Source organism: Rhinolophus sinicus, linkage group LG11, assembly GCF_036562045.2.
Source record: "Rhinolophus sinicus isolate RSC01 linkage group LG11, ASM3656204v1, whole genome shotgun sequence".
In the NCBI taxonomy this organism is placed as follows: Eukaryota; Metazoa; Chordata; class Mammalia; order Chiroptera; family Rhinolophidae; genus Rhinolophus; species Rhinolophus sinicus.
Genome location: NC_133760.1, coordinates 50,794,588 through 50,815,758, shown reverse-complemented (window position 1 = coordinate 50,815,758; position 21,171 = coordinate 50,794,588). Strand labels below are relative to the sequence as shown.

The following is a 21,171-nucleotide window of genomic DNA, read 5'->3' as shown; positions in this document are numbered from 1 at the left end:
CAGAGGACAAAGGTCAGATGGGCAGCAGGTGGGGCCACTGAGACACAAGGACACACCGAGCAGGGAGACGTGTGGGAGTTTCTTGTGCGTCTTGGCGTTGCGCCCAGACCGCTGTGCCAGCAGAGGCGTGGCTGTGGGGAGGCCTGCCCATGGTGCCAGGCTTTGTGCCAAGTGCTGGCCAGCAGACGGCAGCATTATTGACTCCTGCCCCCGCCTCCATCCCCACGGCCATGAGTGGCCAGTGGGCAGGGAGCAGGCATTGCACGGACGTCCCCGCCGCTCTGGGACAGACCCGTGCTGTGCCGTGAAGCAGAGCCACTGGTTGTTGAAGAGGCCTGAGGGCCATCTGGGCACGCGTGGCTCTGAACTTGGACACGGTCAGTCAGGACCTTTGCAAACCTGCATGCCAGGCTGTGTCCTGCAGTTAGGAGGTGAGCACGCCGGGGGAGCCGGGGTAAGGAGACCAAGGGAGGAGGCAGGCGGTATGTGGCATGCCAGCAGGGCCGGCACCAGCGCGGGCCGCCCTCGGCAGGACTGGGCTCCCTCTGCCCGCCTGTCTCTCCAGGCACAGCGTCTGCTGACCCACCTGTTGCTTCTCGTTTCTCAGAAGCCACGGCAGGCGGTGGACAGCGTGGGTCGGGGCCACTCTCACTGTCCGCAGTGCAAGCTGCCCCCTGGGGCTGCGGGCTTTCCCAGCGCCGCCGAGAACCAGCCCTGCCAGGCGCACACTGCCCCATGGGGTTTGGCCGCGCCCGGTGGTCCTGCACTAAGTGAGGGAAGTTGGTTGTCACGCTTGTCCTTAGGAGGTCCCTTTGCTCAGGCTCAAGTGGTGTGTGTCACGGGAGGTAGCAGCCTCCTTTTCTGTCACCCTGTCACCGCCTCGTCGTCATGTGTCCCTGGTGGGTTCAGAGTGTGTGTGAATGGTGCACGTGGGCAATTCCTTCCGGAAGGTGCCCGGCCAGAGTTTCTGGGTGAGGAGAGGAATGATTTAACCTTTGCTTCTCACTCCCACGCTTGTTTCCCCAAATCGCGTTTCCTGGTACTGCAGACACCATGACCTGTCATGGGGAGCACGTGGGGTCGGCGAGCTGGCTGGCCTGCTCCATATCCGAGCATTCTGGGGCTCCTGCCGTAACCTGCTGGGGCTGCGGGAGCTGAGGGCGCGGGGTCCTCTGTCCTCAGGCTGGCCACGCAGGTAAGACACTGTGACAAGAGGGACAGCTGGGCACTCAGGGGTGTGTCTTACCCCTTGGAGACCAGACACGAGGGCCTCGCTGTGACCCCCGGACAGTCCCGACGCTGAATGTGCAGTCGGGCTGGAGGTAAGGCAGGCATCACGGAGGCGAGCCTGGGGCCGACTGACTGGGTGACGTTTACCCAGGAGGGGAGTCTTGTCCCGGGAGCACGCCTGCCGCTCCTGGGCAGCCAATCACTTCCTCCCTGTTCTGGAGGAAGTGACGGGTCAGTGATTTGATGGCCTGTGAACGCGGCTTGCTTCCCAGGGTCCAGGAGGGACCTTTGGGGAGGTAACAGGGAGTGTGTCCACTTCAGGTATTTGCGTATTTGGGGAACTTGTTCTCAGAACGTCAAGCTTAACATCTCGGTGACTGTTTTCTGAACAGGCAGCAAACACAAAAGGTACAGAGCGGTTCTGAAACCCAGTGTGTCTGCACCTCCCAGACCCAGGCGAGGCGGGGGTTTAGCAAAGGGAAGGCTGACGCTCGCAGCCCGTCCCAGACTTCGTGCTTCTCTTGTGGCCCTGGAAGTGGCAGAGCCTGAAGCGGAGGTGACTGTCACTAGCTGTGGGTGACATGGGGCTGTGTGTGGGGGGGGGGGGGCGCGTCCCTCTGGCCTGTGAATGAAAGGCCGCTGGGTCCAGGCTCAGCCGAGGAACACGGGACAGGTCTGTGCTGTCAGCCACTCAGAAACGTGCCGATGTGCAGTCAGCAGCTTAGTGTGTCCCACAGCTGGAACATACCCTCGCGGGACCCGCTGCCCGTCTCCTCTGGAGGTGTCTCCTGGTCTCTGCCCACCCCACCCCCTTTTCCACTCCGATGCGGCTTTTGAAACAAAGTGTCCGTATCACCGATTGCTTAGCACCTGCTCCAGCTGCACCTGCGACGACAGGCACGTGGTTTCACTTACGGAAAGCTCAGTCCTGGGTGTCAGACTTCACAGGCACCTTGAGGGGACCTGCCTGCTGGCACTGGCCCCGTGCCACAAGCCCCCCACGCACGCCCTGCACAAAGCCTGTGCCCAGCTGGCCCGTTGGTTTGTCTTCACGCAGCAGCCACGGTGTGTTGGGAGGCGTGAGGTCGGCGGTGGCTCCCAGGCCCCTCAACCACAGGGGGGTCCTCGAGGGCTGGCCCGAGACCAGGATGACCGCTGTGTCTTGGGCTTGGTGTCTGCTCAGCTCGGTACTTAGATGTGATTCTGAGAAACCTGGTGTGGTCAGGGGTCCTCAGGAGGGTATAACACTGGGTTGGTGACATTGTGACCTCGACGTGACATCTGCCAGGCCACATGCAAAGGAGCACCAGGCACTCCCTTCTTGCTTCCAGATCTGCTCGGTAAAACGGCTCCCAAATAACCAACGTTGGTTCCCTTTTTGCGCGGAGGGTAGGGCTGTGACTGGGACAGAGGGCGGTGGCACAGCTGGGGGTCCGAGTTAGGGAGCCACACAGCATGGCTGAGCCCCTGCTGTGCCCCTGCTGTGCCCAGTGCTATGGGGGACTCAGGGTTTATAAAACGACTTAATTTGGAAAACCCCTAAAATTTTAGCAGCCCCAGAATGTGGACACCCCAAAATTGTCGTTTTTCAAGAACTAACTTCTGTACATGGTGTGGGGGGTGAGACCCCCCCCATGGTGCCCTTCTCAGACCCGTGCCCTCACGGTCCCCACAGCCTGCGCTCCTTTTAAGGACGGGCGCCGCAGGGACCCGTGGGCCAGCTGGTACCCGTCATGACTCCTATGAGGTGTCGTTCACTGACACAACAAATCTGTTTCAGCCAGGCTCCCGAGGACGGTGCCACCAGGCGCTTCCCAGCACTGCCTGGCACAGCTGCTGACAAGTGGTATCCCCATAATTGTAAAAGCCCCTGAGATGCCAGTTCTTAAGGTCCTTCACTCCAGGGACCTGAAGGCTTCCTGTTGGTTGAGGGGAGGGGATGGCAGCGGAGCTAGAGTGGGACGACCGTGGCGCTGTGCCTGGGGGTGAGCGTGTGGGCATCCTTCCTCAGGTGACTCTTGACAGGAACTGCGGCCCTCACACTCACGTGTTGGGCTCAGAACCTTAAGCATCGGATGTAACGGTGTTTGATGGCGGTGCTCACATCCCCACCTTGCCCCCAGGAGCAGAGTTGTACGTGGCACAGGGAACGCTCCGGCTCTGCTTTCACTGTCGCCATCAGGTGGACAGTTACGGTTTTGTTACTGGGCTTGTGCACGTGCACGGTGGCGTCAGAAGTTTCCGAGGAGGAATCTGAAATCTGAATATTGCCATTTGTTCTATTCCTAGCACCCACCCAGTGTGCAGAACTTCTCTTTTTTTAAAGACCAATAGAAACATGATGGAGTGACGAGGGACTTCCCGTCCTGGGTGCATGGGTGATGGGCAGACGGCCAGCGCAGCTCACGCAGGAGGGGGCGGGGAAGGCCTCAGTTACGGGCAGCGGCTCCGTCTGCGCGCTGGGCTTGTTCAGTGGACGCACAGTGTCCTCTGCGGGTTCTACAGTCACAGCTGCCTGGCAGTGACCCTGAAGGCACGACCAGGAGCCTGTTCCTTCCAGAGCTGCCCCACTGGGTTGGTTCTGATGGCAGCTTTGTCACAGGGAGACCAGCCACCGACAGGTTTCCACGGGACACGTTGTGCTCTCAGGAATCACAGATGTGCCTTAGGGGGTGGGGTGAGTTGCCGCTTTCACTGCGTTTTCACGTGGCTGTGTTTCCCCTTTCCTCTCGGAAGGGTCAGCTCGGGCCCCAGCAGTGCACTTGGCTCCCTTCTTCGGCTCCAGGACTGCAGTAGCAGCAGATGGCGATGGCCCAGGAGAAGGGGGCTGGGCGGATGCCCGCGTGCCTCTCTGCAGTGCCAAGCTCACATTGTCTCCGTCCTATGCTTTGCAGGTGTGGCCGATGAGAACGCCTTCCTGGAAGAGTGCAGGCAGAGAGGCCAACACGCGCTGCCCTCACAGGCCGCCAGCACCAGCACCAGCGCCCGCCCGCTCAGGTCCCACAAGCCCGCTTCTCTACCCAGACACGCGTCCCCTCCCTATGTCTGTGAGGACGAGGACGAGCAAGGCAGACACCGGGCCGCCGGCAGCTGGGACCCCTCCGTGTTCTCAGCAGGTGTGCAGAGGGAAACCGAGGTGGGGCGCCCCCACGGGGATGCCTCCCTCACCTCCCAAGGCCAGAGAGGACAGAAAATGCCCCTGTGCTGTTGTGTCCTGACCTGATGGGTGGGGGTGGGGTGGGTGAGGGGCTCAGCGCAGCGGGGCCAGGCGCCTCCGCTCACCCCACAAACTCCCCACAATTAAAACGGGGTGCCAGCCTTCGTGACAGTATGAAGTGTGTTGTCTTGGGCACAGGCTGACAGGTGCTGCTTTTACCTTCAATGCTCCTGTTTGTACCTTCCAACGTAGTGCTTGAGGTTGGGGGCCTTGGGCTGCACACATGCCCGGGCCACCCGTTACGCTGTTGGGCACGGCGGTCTCCCCGCCAGCAGCTTTGTGTTTTCTTCACCATATGTGCCTTCGTTTGTGTTTGGTTCAAAACAAAACGCAGCAGCCACTCACGGGTCCTGTCGTGTTTGATGGGTGCCCAGCATCCTGCCGCCCGGCTCTGCCCTCAGCCAGCTCCTGGTAATTTCCTACAGAGGCCAGGAGGGTCTTTGAAGTGAGTTCCCACAGAAAGTTCTGGATTATCTCTCAGCGTGACTGTGCATGTAGGTTTGACCCTGACTGAGTCCTAAAGCCCAGAGTAAACTGTGTCTGGATCATCCATCAGCTTGAATCCTTTGTGACCATCTTGGTTCTCACCACTGGGAGCCCCCAAGCAGGTTATGTGCTGGAGGGAACATGAACCCTTGGTCCTCTGTGTAGGGGTGGCGTCGTGAGCTTAATTCTGTGGACCTGGGGCAAAACAGTATTGTCGAAACAGTGCGTTCCTCTCCCAGAACTTTCTGTTGGAAATCAGTCCCTTAAGGTCCCTTGTGGTCCTTCTCCGCTCAAGCAGAGGTGTCTGTTAGGACAGAAGGAAATGTGCCATCCACCTGAAGGTGGGGGTCCTGGGGCTTCGGGCCTTGGCACAGCCCCACCCCCGGGACTGCAGCCCCGCCAGCAAAGCAGGTGGGCCGTTTGGAGACACCAGCCTTTTCCTGTGTAATTGAATGAAGGTCCCTTGTGGTCCTTCATTTGCAGTTGGAAGAGCTCGTCCTGTCTCAAATGGGCATGTGGACGTTCACCCAGGATTAATTGTCACCTGGAACTGAGTGGTCCTAGGGTAGGCGGGGTGGGGGACGCTGACATTCAGGGGTCTTGGCAAGGGGCAGGGTTATAGGTCCAGTTTCTCTGAACAAGTACAGTCCAATGTGATTTAACGGGCTACATCCGTTTGATTGGAAGGACAGCATAAACCTGGTGGGGATGTCCCAGATCCCAAGAGCAAGTGCCAGCCCAGGCCTGCCTGGCCGCGTCTCGTTTAAACATAGCCAGCCTCCCGAGCAGGGTGTGGACCCATCGCCAGCAGACTGGCCCAAAGGCCCAGCCCGGAGTGCAATGCGAGGCCCTACTCCTAGTGGACTGCTCCTGTCGCTCTGGCGTCCCGAAGAGCACACATGTTGAGAGGGAGATGCTTTGCCACTGCTGGAGAATCTTGTTAAAATAGGAATTAGTGGAGGAAAAAAATGAAGTAATTCTCTGAAATCCTGTGTTTTGGTCAGCTCTTAACTTTGGTCACTACCAGCTATTGTTTCAAGGGGGGGAACCAGTTGCCTTATGAAGCCCAGCATGAATCCTTGCACTGGAGAGGCAGGTGACAAGCTTCCATTTTCCGGGTCCTTCTCCATGGCTGTAGGGGTTGGGGGTTGTCCCTGTACACCTGGAGCTCAGCACCATCCAGGGAGGGCTTCTGGACCCCACCCGGAACACCACTGGGAACGCCACTGGGGTCAGCCTCCTTTTCTGTCATTGCCTTTTTTTTTAAATCAAGTTATGAGACCATAGAGTGTCAGAGTGAAATCCCAAAGAACTGAAGACACGGTGTTCATACAAATACATAGTGAGCTCGTGCGAAAGACTGGGTGTTACCTTCTTAGAGCTGGCGAAGCTACCTTGAAGGAAGATTCAGGAAACTCAGTGGAGGAACAACTGGGGTGAAATTGCAGAGAGGTGCTGAGCTGGTGGCTGCCCTCCAAGGCACGTCTGACCTCCCAGCAGAGTGACTTCCTCCGGAGGAAGCCATTTGCAACTCCACCCAAGTCTGCGGACTCTGGGCGTGGGCCCCGCAGACACCAGAAGTCCCTGCATGTAGGTGGCCCTTGATGGCTCCTGTGTGCTCTGGTGTGACCTGGAGGGGTCACCCAATCATCATTTGCCGTATTTCCAAGTCTTAAAAAGAAGCACATATAAGGAACCTGGTTAAGAAGGAACTGTCCGGTCCCCCCACTTCATGCTTCCCCACTGGACGGAGGGGCCCCCTGCACTCTGGTTAACAGTGGCATGTGGAGGCAGCCTGCAGTGTCTGTTTTAGTGGTTGTTTTAGGCTAAAAATGAGTTTTCCTGAGTGTTCCCCCAACACTGACTTGCTGGTGTGAGGAGGGCCCATATTTACAGCTGATACAGTTCAGCCTCAGGACGCAGTGAGGACCCCCGGGAGGTCTGCGGCTCCGTGGGGCCGGGGACGGCTGTTCCCGCCCGTGGCTTGTCCAGGCCGCTCTTGTCCGGTGCAGGTGGTGGGGAAGGTGTAACGCGGATGTGATTTGCTGGCATTTGGTTCTGTGAACGGGCTGTTACATTAAATTCTAAGCTCCCGTAAAACTCGCTCTGCTGCATTTCAGAGGTAGGGTCCCTGAGGTGTATCATTTCACGCCACTGGGGACCAGCACCAAGTTGGAAAAGATTGGTGTTTTTCACTTAAGAATTACACACCTGCTATAGGTTTATGAGAACATGTGACTGTTAGAAGGGAAAATCAGAGTTATTCCATGTGAAAAAAAGTCTCGTGAGTGAAAGAATAAACGTGATCCTTTAACTTTTGTTTAGTTTTCTTTCTTGCTTTGCAGAAAACAGCTTGCCCCGCCCAGAATGCTGCAGAGGCTTCGCTTTGGCAAAGCCCAGCCTGGCGGCAGCTCATGAGCTAATGCTGGTGTTAACACTGCTGTTCGCTTTTGAACTTTGTAGCTTTTTAATGAATCTAACTTACTGCTCTATGTGTGTTTCTCTGCTAAGAACTTCCAGCTTTTTATGAGGGACCTTTAAAGGACGCCATCACTGGTGTGAGTGCCCTGAGCAGACTGCGGAGGTCGGCCTGGGAGCCTTGGGGGTGCAGGGGAAGACAGCAGGGCTTCCTTTGTTGTTTTGGGGGGACTTGGGTTTGTTTTTTTACTTAAACGTTGAACATTTTAAGGAAATACGAAAGTAATTCTGCTTCACAGTGGACCCCACTCCCCTGTCCTGGCAGACCACACGACGGAGTCTCTGGGATACCGGCCGCAGGGCTGCGACCCTGTGACTTCATATTCTAGAGTCCTTGACACCAGGGAGCAAGGGGCTCCTCATCAGAACGTCATCCCTTCCTTTTGGTCCAGGCCTTGGTGGCGCTTGTTTTGCTGAAGGTTAGGGAGGTGCAGTGCCCCCTGTGGCAGAGTGAGGTTTGTCCCGAGTCTCCTCAAGGTTGTGTGACACACGTGGCCACACAGCCTCAAACCCAAAGTGCATCCATTGGTTGCTGCAGAGCCCAGTGGTGCCGTCCACACACACACAGACTCGTCATCCCCCTCGATTTGGGAACCTTGACAAGAATGCAGTTCACATCAGGGCCCGCGAGGATCGGACGGGGACAGAGTTTCCGTGCTCCCTTGTTTCCTTCATGGCTTTGAGGAGGAACTCCCAGGCTGCCAGCTGGCTCTGGCCTGGTGTCTGCCGGGGGCTCCCTGGGTGGCCGGGGCTGTGGGACCACAGTCTGCTCCTCGGACTGCTGGTCGTTAGCTGGGGGACTAGTGTCCCCACGAGCCTGCAGGGGGCACGTGCGGGGGGAGGTGTGCATCCAGGGTAGGTCGCACGCACCGCACCATGCCCTGTGTCATCAATTCCTTTAGTTTGTTGAGGTCATTCTTCTGCGGTCCTCTTAAAATTAAAAATGCCTGGAGCAGAAATGGCATTTAAATAAGAATGTGAGTGAGGAATTGATGCCCCTTCACCTGCGTTCGTGGGGTGTCTGCATCCCGCTGGAAAGCCCCTCACAGCGACCCGGCATGATGGCAGATTCTTCCACCGAAGACCCGTTGGGCCCGAAAGTGGCCCCTGACTTGACCTCCACTCATACCTACTGCTGGCGTAGGGCATATAGTCACATCTGGGGCGGGCACGGGACACGTTCCCGCACCGGCTGCTTCCGTGTCTGCTGCCTTGAAGAGCGTTCTTTTCCTTTGCGTCCTAACGCCTTGGCCCCAGCTCCCTGGCGTCCCTCGCCCTCGGTGCTGTGGCCTCCGCATAGCTCAGTCTTTGTCTCCTTCCACTCACAGTGTGAGAAACCTTCCTGGACACGTGGCCTGGGTGGTGCGGGTCAGGGGTTGTGGTGCCTCCTGTGTGGTGGAGCCTTGGGCAGGCGGCACCTCCGAGTCCCCATGGTGAGTTACCTGAGTTGTTGGTGAAGGGCTGGCGAGTGCAGGGCTGAGGACTGAGGGGCTCCCGCAGCCTCGAGTATTTGGGGCGTCCGCAGGGAGGGGACCCCGCTCGGCTCCCAGCTGATCACAGGTGGACGGTGGTCAGTAGCCAGGCATGGGCTGCCTGTCTGGTTGTGACACAGGGACCCCTGTCCACCTGCGATGGCAATTCCAGGAGGTGAGTCCCTCGAGTGGGCGGCTGAGCATCATGCCCACAGGTGGTATCTGTTAACAGATTGTCTGAGGTCACCTTGTCATTTAAAATTTGAGAATGCTTTTCGATGACCCTGTCAGCGGGCCTGTCAGTACCCTGGCTTGGTTCTGATGTTCGTGCTTCACAATCGGACCATTTAAATCCATCTTTGCTCTCCCAAATCCAGTACCCGCCGTTCCTGGGCCCAGCACGGCCCCTCCGCCCTCCCCTGCAGGGACCGACCCAGCCCGGGCTCACAGCCACCTCTTGGGACTGACACCAGGTCCCTTATGTCTGGCTCTTTGGACGAAGTTCTCCCGAGGGGGAGCGGGGCATTCATCTGTCTGTCCCTTTGGCGTCCGTCGGGCGGTTGTTGAGTTTAAGCAGTGACCGGGGAGAAAGGCCCCTCAGTGTAGGGACTGCCAGGTGGGACCCGGGGGGGCCAGCAGTGGCCATGGGGGAAGGGCAGGTAAAGGGGCCCTGCAGCCCGGGGCTGCTGGCTGCTGTTGGAATAACGTTAACTTAGGTTGTCATCGCACAATTTAAGAAGCCAGCTTGTGTCTGTCACGCTTTCAGTTGGTGTGGGCCAGAGAGAAGTGAAGATACGTGTCTTTCCTGTGTCCCTTTGACTGTTCTTACCGTGGGGACAGTTAGCACACGGTTGTGTCTTAGTGGGGAGGCAGCCGCAGTTTTCAGTGTTTCACAAGCCGTGTTTCCTTAGGAGTCAAAGAAGGCGGCAAGCGGAAGAAGCAGAAGCAGAGGGACGAATCCAAGAAGAAGAAGCCGACCAAAGGGCAGCACTAGACGCACGTGCGCCCGCCCAGCGCCCGCGCCCGGCCGGCTGTGTGTGCACGCGTTAGGCAGCGGCATCTGCTTCCCCACTGTCCCAAGGCCACACCCACTCACAGCACTGGGGCGCTGATCACGGGTCAGTCAGACTAGGGCTGGCGGGAGCCTGGGAGACGGACGGGCGTGATGGCCAGGTGGGGAGGGCAGGGTGCCCCGGGGCGGTGTCCTCGGGGTGGACGAGGGTCTAACCCATCTTCTCACTGGGTCAACCGCTGTGCAAACTGCTGGGATGTCTAGCTGTAGAGGTGCGATGGTGAGGTGCCCGCAGGCCACCAGCTGTGCTCAGGAAGTGACTGTCCTGTGTCGCGCAGTGCTGCGCTGGGAACTAGCGCTAGGTAAGTGTAGGGTGACATGCAGGTGACATCATCACACCCGAGCCATGGCCATCGCGCACTTCCCTTCAGTTTATGGAGCCAGACCTGCAGCGCGGCCTTGGCGAGTCACTTCAGATGTCATTTCCTGGGTTTATTACTTTAAATTTGATCTTCTCCAAGTGGTCCACGTTTGACTTCAAATATTGTTTAATTTTTGCTAAATCCTATTTTTTTCTTGGACCCATAGTTCTTAATAGCATGTTCACAGAATTCTACAAAATTTTGTTCCATAATGCTGTCTCTGGCTCTGAGTTTAGGGTCCACTGGGGAAAAATATACGTGCTATTTTCACGCACGCGCGCACACACACACGTCCGGTGGGTATGCTGAACTCAGTATTTCAGTTTGTAAACATTGATCCTTTAAGAAACCACCTTAATCTAGCAAGGTCCTCCCAGCCTCCCGTGATTCTTTCTTTGCATGATCTGCTCTTAACCCTTTGCGTTCTGAGCACTGCTGCCCGCCGCTGCCGTCTCCTCTAACACAAGACCCTGTTCCCACATCCTCTCTTCCTTTGCTGTCTTGGAAACACGGGCGTCGTGAAAAGCCTGACGTCATTAAAAAATGCGAGCAACTTGAATGTCACAGTGTTGAAATTCCGGGTTTTGTGGTAGAGTCCTTGTGGCCGTGCCACGGCTTAGGAGCCAGAAATGAGAGTGTCGTGTGACCTCCAGATTTGGTGTTGCTGGGAGAGGTACGCACTGTGCTGTGAATTGTGCTTGCTGCGGAAAATGTAAGCAAGAAAGCATATCGTGTTTTCAATGCCACCTACGTAAATAAAGTGTAAGCGTCATTCGACTTGCTCACTTGCCATCATTTATAAACATCACCAGGTTGCACTGTTGTTAGCAATTAAAAGTCAGAGCAGTTCTGCGGCATTTCAGTGAAAGAAAACATTCCCACTGAATATCTGTGTGTAGAACCAGCAGCCAGTGCTGACACTGATGGAGACACTGGAGAGAAGTGACAGGAACACGCCTGCCCACTCTCCTGGCTGTGCCTGGTTATCACAGTGACCCTGACGGGACCAACCCAGCTTCCAGGCGTGTCCTGAGTCACAGCCGGGCTGTGAGGAGGGGGCGCTGTGACAGGGCACTCCAGGAGTAGGGGCGCCTCCTGTGGGATGCGATGTTCACGCCAGAACTGGCTCCTGTGGGGAGCTGGGGAGGGGGGTGGTTCCAGGCAGGGAAGACATGTCACTGGAGGCGGGTCACACAGGAACCGTGTCTGGGGCGGTGTCTTCCATGCGCAAACAACTTTCATCGAGCTGCCGGGCTCCACATGTTCACGTGACCCGAAGGAGCCAGCTCCTCAGTGAGCAGGGGAGGTCCCTGCCTCACTGGCCACCAAGCAGAGGGGCAGAACCACACGTGCGCCTGCCACCCCAACCCTGGGGCCACAGTGCCTGGTTTAGGTGGGTGCATTTGCTGTGTGTAATGAGTGAGTCAGTTTGGGGACTCTGCTGGGGGTGATTGGGGGGGCCGGGCAGGGGGAGGGTGGGCTCAGGGAGGTGGGCGGCGCCCACCAAATGTCCTGCTCGGACCAGACACCAGTGGGCAGGTCCACTGGTGAGGTCACCGTACCTCACCAGGGGACAGCGGGCACAAAGCTGTCTGTGCTGGGGCCCCAGCCCCCCTGCTCTCCTGACGCCAGGTGGGGCCCTGGCCAGCCGAGCAGCGGTGACCCCTGCACTGGGCGGTGGACGCTGCTGATCACGGCTGTCATCAGCCTTAATTCTTTGGCTTTGTCCCTGGGGTTTCAGAGGGTTTTGCTTGATCGACAGCGTTCATTCTCAGTGAACAAACAATTCAGTTTTTATGGTATAAAAATGATTGTTTCTCTGACTGACTAGCCATTACGCAGTGACACGGGGTGGCCCCAGATGACACAGGACAATGAATCTTCCTGCTCCTGAGAGACTGAATTTGACGTATGGCGTGGCAGTCGGCCGCCTGGGTCTGGATGGAAAGGCCGGGCTTGTAGAAATCCTCGTTCTGGAAGTTCTCCCTTCTGCACCATGGGGTCCAGACAGGAGGGGCCGGGCCCAGGGAGTGGGTGAGAACCTCAAGGCCACTGCCCCCCGACTCCCAAACGCTGCCTGTCCCCAGGGGTGGCACACTTGGGAAAGGCCTGTCAGGGCTCCAGGTCTGCACACGGGTCAAGTGCCACTGTCACGCGGGGTGGCTTCCCTTCTGCTTATTCCTCTGCCCCTGGGGCCACTGTTGTCCACTGTCTTCTAGGAGGTCAGAGGTCAGGCCTGGGACAGCAGAGCAGCTGCTGCTCCTCAGCTACAAGCTCCACAGCTCACATTATGTTCACATCTTGTCTTTTCAGTGTTCCAGTTGGTTTTAACATCTGATTTGCTGTTTTCAGATGTTTAAAATGTGTCCTCGTTTGCCTGATAAGTGCTTGTCAATCGTGTTTAATTTTTAAAAATCTTACTTCTTTTTTTTTTTAACATATAAAGATGCTATTTATTTTAAGAATGTGCTACCCTCAGGTATGAAGATGACACGTATATGCATTTCCCATAACAGAAGGTCCAAGAGCCACTAGCCACATGGAACTCATTACAGTAAAATAAAAACTTAAGTGTCAGTTCCTTGTACTAGCCACACTTAAGTACTTGATAGCCAGAGAACTTCTGTGTTATTGAATACTTCACAAGCCAGAACACAACAGTTTAGAAGGCCTCACATATTTATTACTGAACCAAATCTACTAGTGCAGAAACATATTACAGAGAAAACTCATTTTCCCTATAATTTCCCAATAAAACACACCCAACTGTTCAGATAGTAGTGATCTTTTCAGTGCCATGGTTAAGATCCAAGCAATCCTGACACAGCAAAAATATGTGGTGCCATCTCATGTGCGATTCCTTATAGACCCAGCTTGGTTCTTCTCCAATGTCTCCTCTTGGAGTTGTACCTGATTTTATTACCAGTTTTCATCCGAATCCATTGGGGAATGGGCCGATTCTGCTTTTGTTTCTTGGCCCGGAACTGCTTGATCCTGAAAGTCTTGTGAGAAGACATGGCGAGGAAGAGTCAGCCACACACCCTACGATGGCGACGAATAAAGAGCAAAAATCTTACTTTTGTTCATATCACCTTAAACCATATTTTGTATCCTAATTTCTAAATTTCCCCTCAGAGGTTTAAAAGCTCTTATTCACAGTGGCATTTCCTCCTTTTTCTTTTCGATTTCCTTTTTGTCTTAATACGCCCTTCATTGTTCACCTCGGCATACATTTCTATCTCCCTCGATAGTCTGTTTTCCTCCTGCTCTTCTGTTTGTCCTTGTCCTGTGATTCCTGCCCATGAGGCCCCTGCAGCTGGCGCACGCCCACCCCTCCTCTCAGCCCCTGGGCACTGGTCGGTCCTCGTCCTGTGGCTGCTCTGGCGGGTCTGTAGCCACTTCGCAATCAAACCCAGTAAGAGCCTGTCCGTGAGTGACACCCGGGCCCCAGGTCTTCAGTTGTGTTCAGGATGGACGGTGGCACCAGAGCGAGCCTTCCATGTCCAGCGGTGGACCCTGCCCCTCGTCCCCAGCTGGCCGTGGTCAGCTGCAGTTCCACGTCGATGGGGATGGGTCCAGCCCCAGCTCAGGATCCTTGTCTGGTCCAGCAACGTCGGCCCTGCTACGTCGGCCCTGCTCTCTGCCTGTCCTCTTCTTGGGTCCACCCGTCCTCGTCTGAGCAGGACAGACGTGCAGCGAAGGAGACCCCAAAACAGTAGTCTGAGGGAGGAGGAGTGGCTCCCAGGGCAAAGGGCAGGCCACAGGGGCCCTGCTGCCCAGCGTCCTTGTGAGGCCTGGAACGTCCCGTCCCATTCGCTTAGGCCATCTGCTACAGCTGACTGCCACCCTGGCCCCTCCCCTCATCCCCATGTCATCTGTACAGGTGAGTGGTGGCCCCTGGAAAGGTACGTCCCCGTCCTAGCCTGTGAATGTGACCTGTATGCAATTGGGTCTTTGCAGATGGGCTCTCCAGAGCAAGCATCCTGGACTCGGGTGGCTCAGCTCCAGCGACAGGCATCCTTCCAAGAGGGAGGTTTGAGGTGCAGGCACGGCTAAGACACTGGGTGACATGGCCCCAAGCCAGGGACGCCTGGGCCCCAGGAGCTGGGAGAGGCACAAAGGACCTTCCCCGGAGGAGGGAGCCAACCCCGTGGCACCTTGGATCTTTGCCCTCTGGACCCCAGATAGTGGCGGGACGAGTCAGTGTGTCACAAGCCCCAGTGTGTGGTGACTTGCTGTGTCCGCCCCAGGATGCCGACACTGGCATGCAGACCCTGCTCTCGGATATCTGGCTAATACGTGTTTTCTGTGGCTTAATACTTAATCTCAACTTTAGAAACCTCATATCAAATACTTTCTGAAAAATTTCCATGTAGTTCAGTGGGAATTTTTCTTCATCCAAGGTCTTCATGTAGAAAACCACACATGAATGCAGGTGAGTCAGCGTGGGCAACATGGTGTTTTATGATGCAATCTTTGCTGTGGCCACAGGGTGGCGCCTCCACCAAGGAAAACGGGACTGTGCGCAGGGAACCCGCCCACCCCAGGCGACACACGCAGGCACTCATGCACGAAAGGCGGGCAAACACGTGCGCGTTCATGATGCAAATAGTTCCATATTAGAGCGGCCATAGGGTCACCGAGTGCTCTGTCATCTGGATTTAGGAGCTGGAAAATAAAAGTGTCGTCTGGAAATAAATTCATCTTCCCACCTTGATGTGCTCTTTTTTTTTTTTTTTTTTTTTTAAATTGGGGAAGGGGAACAGGACTTTATTGGGGAACAGTGTGTACTTCCAGGACCTTTTTCCAAGTCAAGTTGTCCTTTCAATCTTAATTATCTTAATTGTGGAGGGCACAGCTCAGCTCCAGGTCCAGTTGCCGTTTTCTAGTTGCAGGGGGCGCAGCCACCATCCCTTGCAGGACTCAAGGAATCGAACTGGCAACCTTGTGGTTGAGAGCCCACTGGCCCATGTGGGAATCGAACCGACAGCCTTCGGAGTTAGGAGCACGGAGCTCTAACCGCCTGAGCCACCGGGCCGGCCCCCTGATGTGCTCTTAACTCTACTTTCTTTTACTTTTTATAGTAGCTTTGTTGACAAACTTATAAATACCCAGCATGTTGGGAAAATACACAAGTAAATATGACTTGCTAGCTAAATACACTTCACTAGAGCCAGGCATTCTTAGGCACAATCTCAGTAGTTCCCGTCGTTTTAGTGCAGGGTCTACAGACACATGAGAGTAACAGGTCCAACCCCCAGCTGACGACGTGGCCAACGTGAACTTCCTGTGTGTGGACCCGCCTTTGGCTGTGCTGTGGGCTTTTCAGAGCTGACATTATAATCTCCTGATTCCCATCACATTTATCACAGTCAGTTTAGAATGAGCTGGGAGTGACTGGGGAATGTCTCAAATGTCAGAGCATTAAATTAAACTGTAAAAGGTAAATTGTAATCTTTGGCAAGTGTTTCATAATATGGTCCTTTGAATGAAATGCTAATTGCTCTGAAACATACACTTTCATTGCCACTTTTAGGGACACAGGTTAACCATGTAAAATTTAACATTTTCTTATGCATAGCAATGTATTGTAGCTGCCCCAAGAAATCATGGAATTTGATGTCTAAAATATTACCAAGGACTGCTGGAGTCGTCGATTTAAATATGGTATTGTTAAAGGCGTGTGTACATGTGTATACACGTGTGCACACATGCGTGTATACAAGCGTGTGTGCATATGTGCATATTTATCATTTAAAATTTTAAAAGCCATTTATAAAGAGTTCAGTCTGACAGATATCGTAGAAAATATTGAAAGCTGAAGTAAAAGAAGACAGGAATCCTTTGAAACAAATGATCCAAGTGGTGTGAGGTGACCTGGGGCAGTGGACACCGGTGATGCGGCCACGACACTGCTGGCGCCTCGTCTGTCATACACCATCTGTGGTGACTAATGAGGAAAACAGTTATTAACAATTTCAGAAATTTCCCCAAGCTGAGAATCTCGTCTCCTTTCTCGTTTGATTCTGGTGACAGTTTCTGCTTCAATGTGTTAATGTCACTCGCATTAAAGAAACTGTGACAAACGAGTCTGGGTGGTGCATGTGGGGGGTGCTGGCAACTTGTCCTTTTTCTACTCATTTTTAGTTGGAAACACATGTTTCCAGTGTGGACCAGTTCGAGTAGCGGTGTGTCTAGCTCTGCCGCCTCTGAAGCATCCAGCAAATGGCTGTAATGCATTGCCTGCATGTATGTCGCTCGGGAGTCAGGCCTCGTGGGTGAGCGTGCATGCTTTGTTGGGAGCCCACAGAAAGCTGCCTGCCTGCCGTCTGCAGCCTGTCGTGGTGTGCGGGCAGAGGGAAGTGCCCTCGTGATGGGGGCCGAGTGGGTCCCCGGTGGGACAGCATGCGGACTGTCGCGTGGTAGCCCCAGTGTGTAGCACGTAGTGTAGTCGGGTCCAGCTGGCTGGTCCAAGTCGGCAGCCGACTGAAAAAGCTCAGTTTTCGCTGTTGTCACATGTCTTGGGTGTTAGCCTGCACCGGGCAGGTCATCAGCGTAAAGTGACAGTTGTCAACAATGCACTATGACAACAGGTCGTCGTCACATTAGGTCATCATCATGGTGGTTACCATGGGGAGAAAGGCTGGAAGCTCCAATAAGGAGCTCCCCTTAAAGTGGAAGATGAGGCTGAGCCCACGCCAAGGGCCTGGCCGTGCGCCGGGGTCTGGTGCACCAGGATCTGGATGCAAGGCACTTGTCTGGGGACAACCGGAAGCTCCTGGAGGCCAGGCTGGCGGGTGGCGTGAGGGCACGTCTGCTGGCCCGGAGCCTGGCGGGGACCAGGGGGCGATGAATGAGGGTGAACGGCCCAATGCACGTGGGGAGCGTGCGCGGGAAGACCTGTCACCAGGCAAGTTTAACCCAGTCAAGACCAAGATGTCGTCTACAGAAGCTGCTGGAAGAGGGAGTTCTGGCTGATGGCAGGAGGGGCTGCTGGCCGCGAGGGGCCACACCTGGAGGGACCGCGTGCTGACGGGCCCAGAGGCTGGTGGGCTCCCTGCACCATGCACACAGACCTCCCAGAGCAGGGTCCAGCACCAGCCCTGCCCCCAGGAGCCCCGGGCACAGTAAGACCGGCTCGGCCTTGCTCTGCACAACTGCCTCACCCCTTACTCACCTCCACACACCTTTTTATTGAAAGAAAACCGTCATCTGGGGAGATGGCCCCACGACCGTGCCCTCAGTGGTCCTCCAACCTCTTTAGACAACAGTGGTCTGGCTTCTGACGATGGCTGCTCCGTCCCCGTGCTGACAGTGGGCGTGGAGACGAAAGCCAGGGTCTTTAGAACTAGAAGTAACCTGGGCAATGGTCCTTTCTGAGGCCCAGGTCACAGCTGGCTGCTGGCCCCTGAAGGCGCCTGCTGTGTGTCCTGGGGGCAGGTTGTTGGTGGGAGTTCCCTAGCAGTCTTGAATCGTGTCCCCCCAGAAAGGCAAGGTGGGGTCCTCACCCCAGGCACCTGTGGATATGGCGTCCTGTGGAAGGAGGGTCTTCACAGGTGTGACCACGGTCAGGAGAGACCTGAGTGGAGGAGGGAGGCTCTGAATCCAAGGACTGGTGTCCTTGTAAAGAGGCCGCGTGATGACAGAGGCAGAGGTTGGCACGATGTGTCCACAAGCCAAGCATTCCGGCATCAGTAGGAGCTGGAAGAGGCAGGAAGGACCTGCCCTAGAGCCTCCAGGGGGCTTGGCCCTGGGACACCGAGGTCTCAGGCGTCCAGCCTCCGGATGGCTTCTGCCCTCCCTCCCTGAGACACTGTCCTCACAGTGATGCCCCAGTCAGAAATCAGTCCCCTCAGTTGTCTTTTCGGGTTATTTTGGTGTCATTCTCAGGGAGCTGGCCCTGGACCAGTTACCTGTTAGCGTCTGACTGTAACACACAGGGCGCTGGGTCCGCCTCTGGGTGCAGAGCCCACCTCCTCTGCCTCCCCATGTGGCCTCAGGCCAACCCCGCTGGTGCCCGGCCTTCTCCCGAAGCTGCCATCCGGTTGAGGGCTTCTGTCCTGTCCCGTTCGTAGTCTCAGTCTCTATGCGAGACGTGTCGTTTGCTCCTGACCGTGAAGATGACCAGGTGGCAAACTGTCTCTGTCCATAAACATGCTCGTGGCGCTGCCTGCCAGAGGGCGGCAGGCAAGCGAGACCAGGCCCGAGGGCTGTGCCATGGGGGCCGGGGGTCCCGTCACTGCAGCTCTGCGCCTGTGGCAGGGCTGCCAAGCGTCCAGACAAGCACACGCTCGGCCCCAGCAGCCTGGGTTCCAGGGGCAAGAGTGACATGGCTTTGGCTGTTCTGGGCCCCTTGAAATTTTGTGTAAATTTTAAATCAGCTGCTCGATTTGTACGGAACCGTGAGCTGGGATCTGGGGCCGTAGAAACAGGACAAGTCTTCTGATCTGGGAACACGGACGCGGTTCCCATTTATTTAGCCCTTTAATTTCTTTCAACAGGATTTGTTGGATTCCGAGTGTAAGTTTTTTGCATTTCTTCTGTTAAAGTTATCCTTAAGTATTTTATTCTTTTGATGCTGGTATGAATGTAACTGTTGTCTTCGTTTCCAGATTGCTCGTTGCACGTGTGCAGACGCTCCACTCACCTTTGTGTCGGTCTTGGATTCTACGACCTTGTGGAACTCATTAGTTATCACACTTTTTTAGTGGATTTGTTAGGATTTTCTATATTCAGGATTATGTCACCAGCAAATAGAGATCATTTTATTTCTCCCTTTTCAGTTTGGATGTGTTTTATTATTATTTTTTTCCTTGCTTATTGCTCTGCGAGAACCTCCACTAGACCATCAGTAGCAGTGGTGAGAACGGACTGCCTGTCTTGTCCCTGATCTGGTGGGGAAAGCTTGCCGTGAAGGGGATGTCAGCTGTGGGTTTCTTGTAGAAACCCTTTGTAAGTCTAGCAAGTTCCCTTTCACTCCTACTTTTTTTTAGTGTCTTTATTTTGTTGCAGGCTTTTCTGCCTTGAGACGATCATGTGATTGTTTTTTTATTCTATTCATATGATGTGTTTTTTTAATTGCTCTTTGAGGGTTAAAACAACCTTGCATTCCTGGGATAAACCCCTCATGGTCACGGTGTAGACTTCTTTTTACATGTTGCTGCCTTGGTTTGCCCAGTTTTTTGTTGAGGATTTTTGTGTCCGTATTCATAAGAGACATCGGTCTGTAGTTTTCCTGTGACATCTTTGTCTGGTATTGGTATCAGGGTAATACTGCCTTAAAAAATGCTGCAGACTCTTTAACAAAAACTCCCAGTGTCTGGTTTAGTGAGGTGCTCTGGAACTTTGCTGGGCGTCAACATGAAATTTGCTAGAACCTCCAGGCCATTTTCACAAACCTTTGGGCTGTGACATTCTCTTTGGAAATGATTTTTTCATTATTGCAAAGACTTCCAAAGTATATTTAGGCTGAAGTATTAAAACTTTGACCACTGGAGGTGGCTACATTTCCTCTCATGTTCAGTAAAATATTTACTTAATGAATTAATGAGACCGTCCTCTGCAAATCCCAGACTTGTCAGAACTGTTTACACCCCCCAACTTTGAGACTTCCTCCGAACTAACGTTCTATCTGCAGTTTCTGCTAGATGCTGTTTTCTACATTATTAATATTAACAACAATAATTCCTCAGCTCACTGAAGGTGGGTTTGTGAAGCCTCTCATGCATGTGATATCCACACACACCTGTGCAGTTACCTCATTTCATAGATGAGGAAACTGAGGCCTGGAGATGGTGCCTGCCCTGATGGCCCCAGCTGGGCCTGTGGCTCCTGGGCTGACATCCCTCAGCTCTGCCCCTAACTCGATGCCCCCACCATCGCCCACACAGCCTGGTGTCCAGAACCCCTGCCAGGCTGAGTGCTGTGGGGCTTCAGGCAGCTCTGATTAAATATATGCTTCAAGGGGGATTGAACGGCAGGAAGGCGGCCGCCCCCACCTTTCTCTCCTCATCTGTCTCCCCTTCCACCCTCCCTTGTTCTGCATTGTGAGCTGTAGGAGGAAAATCACGTCCCTTAAGAAAGGACGAAGCACAGAAGCCAGTTCAACTCACGTCTAATCAAAACCATTACAATTTGTAGCTAGGAGTCCTGATTATGCCTCTCCAGCGGGTGCCCCTGGTCCCACCCTTGTCCCTGATTTTTTCATTTAATTTTTTTCCACTTTTCTTCCTGATTTCTAGGTCAGAGAATTTGAGACTCCTTCTTGCTTCAAACCGGCTCAGGGGTTTTGTCTGGTGTGAGGTTTTCCTTGGAGGGCGAGGGATGGGGTGTCCTGCCTTTCAGAGTGACCAAGATTGCACTTGATGGCATTCTCCCTGGTTCTCCACGTTCCCAGCCCCCACGGTGCAGGCGAGGGGCCGGGAAGCATCCTTCTTGGCCTCTCGTGAACCTTCGCCCCCTGCCGAGCGAGGGTTAAGGGTCATTTTTCTCAGCTCCCCTCCTCTGCTCACCCTCTTTGTGCCTGAGGCACAGAAAGAAAGCCAGGGAAGACCTCAGCCCTGGGCCTCTGAAACAGCTTTTAGAATCACAGGTCTGTCAGTTTTTGGAGGAAAGACTTCCTGGGGTCTCCCGTGCTGATGTGGGGACAGTGTCAGCTCTGAACTAGAAAGACAGGAAGGAAGGGAAGGGAAAAGAGACGCGAGCAAGGAGGCTAACTGTTCTGGAATATGGCGGACCTGTCTTCGCCCCTTTGAAGGGAGAGAAACCAGTGACTGGTCAATATTCACATTCTCCCCTGCATGAGCGGGGTCAACGAGGTCCTTCCCTTAGTGCCACATCCCCTTGGACCGTGTG

The 21,171-nt window shown here is 54.8% G+C and overlaps 1 protein-coding gene and 1 pseudogene across 3 annotated transcripts in view; one reads left to right on the top strand and one right to left on the bottom strand.

The window, feature by feature from the left end:
* The window catches only part of DNAJB6 (DnaJ heat shock protein family (Hsp40) member B6), a 50,909-nt gene extending 39,815 nt beyond the window's left edge, over nt 1–11,094 (top strand). For both annotated transcript variants that reach the window (XM_074315030.1, XM_019742487.2), the window contains exons 9-10: nt 4,125–4,346; nt 9,795–11,094. In XM_074315030.1, coding sequence (XP_074171131.1) covers nt 4,125–4,346; nt 9,795–9,877 — 305 coding nt within the window. In that variant the 3' untranslated portion in view covers nt 9,878–11,094. The remainder of the gene's footprint in view (nt 1–4,124; nt 4,347–9,794) is intronic.
* A 1,941-nt stretch (nt 11,095–13,035) lies between these two features.
* On the bottom strand, nt 13,036–13,382 carry LOC109453038 (large ribosomal subunit protein eL39; annotated as a pseudogene). The gene has a single exon (XR_002138220.2). The product of XR_002138220.2 is annotated as a large ribosomal subunit protein eL39 (transcript).
* Nucleotides 13,383–21,171: the final 7,789 nt, after the last annotated feature.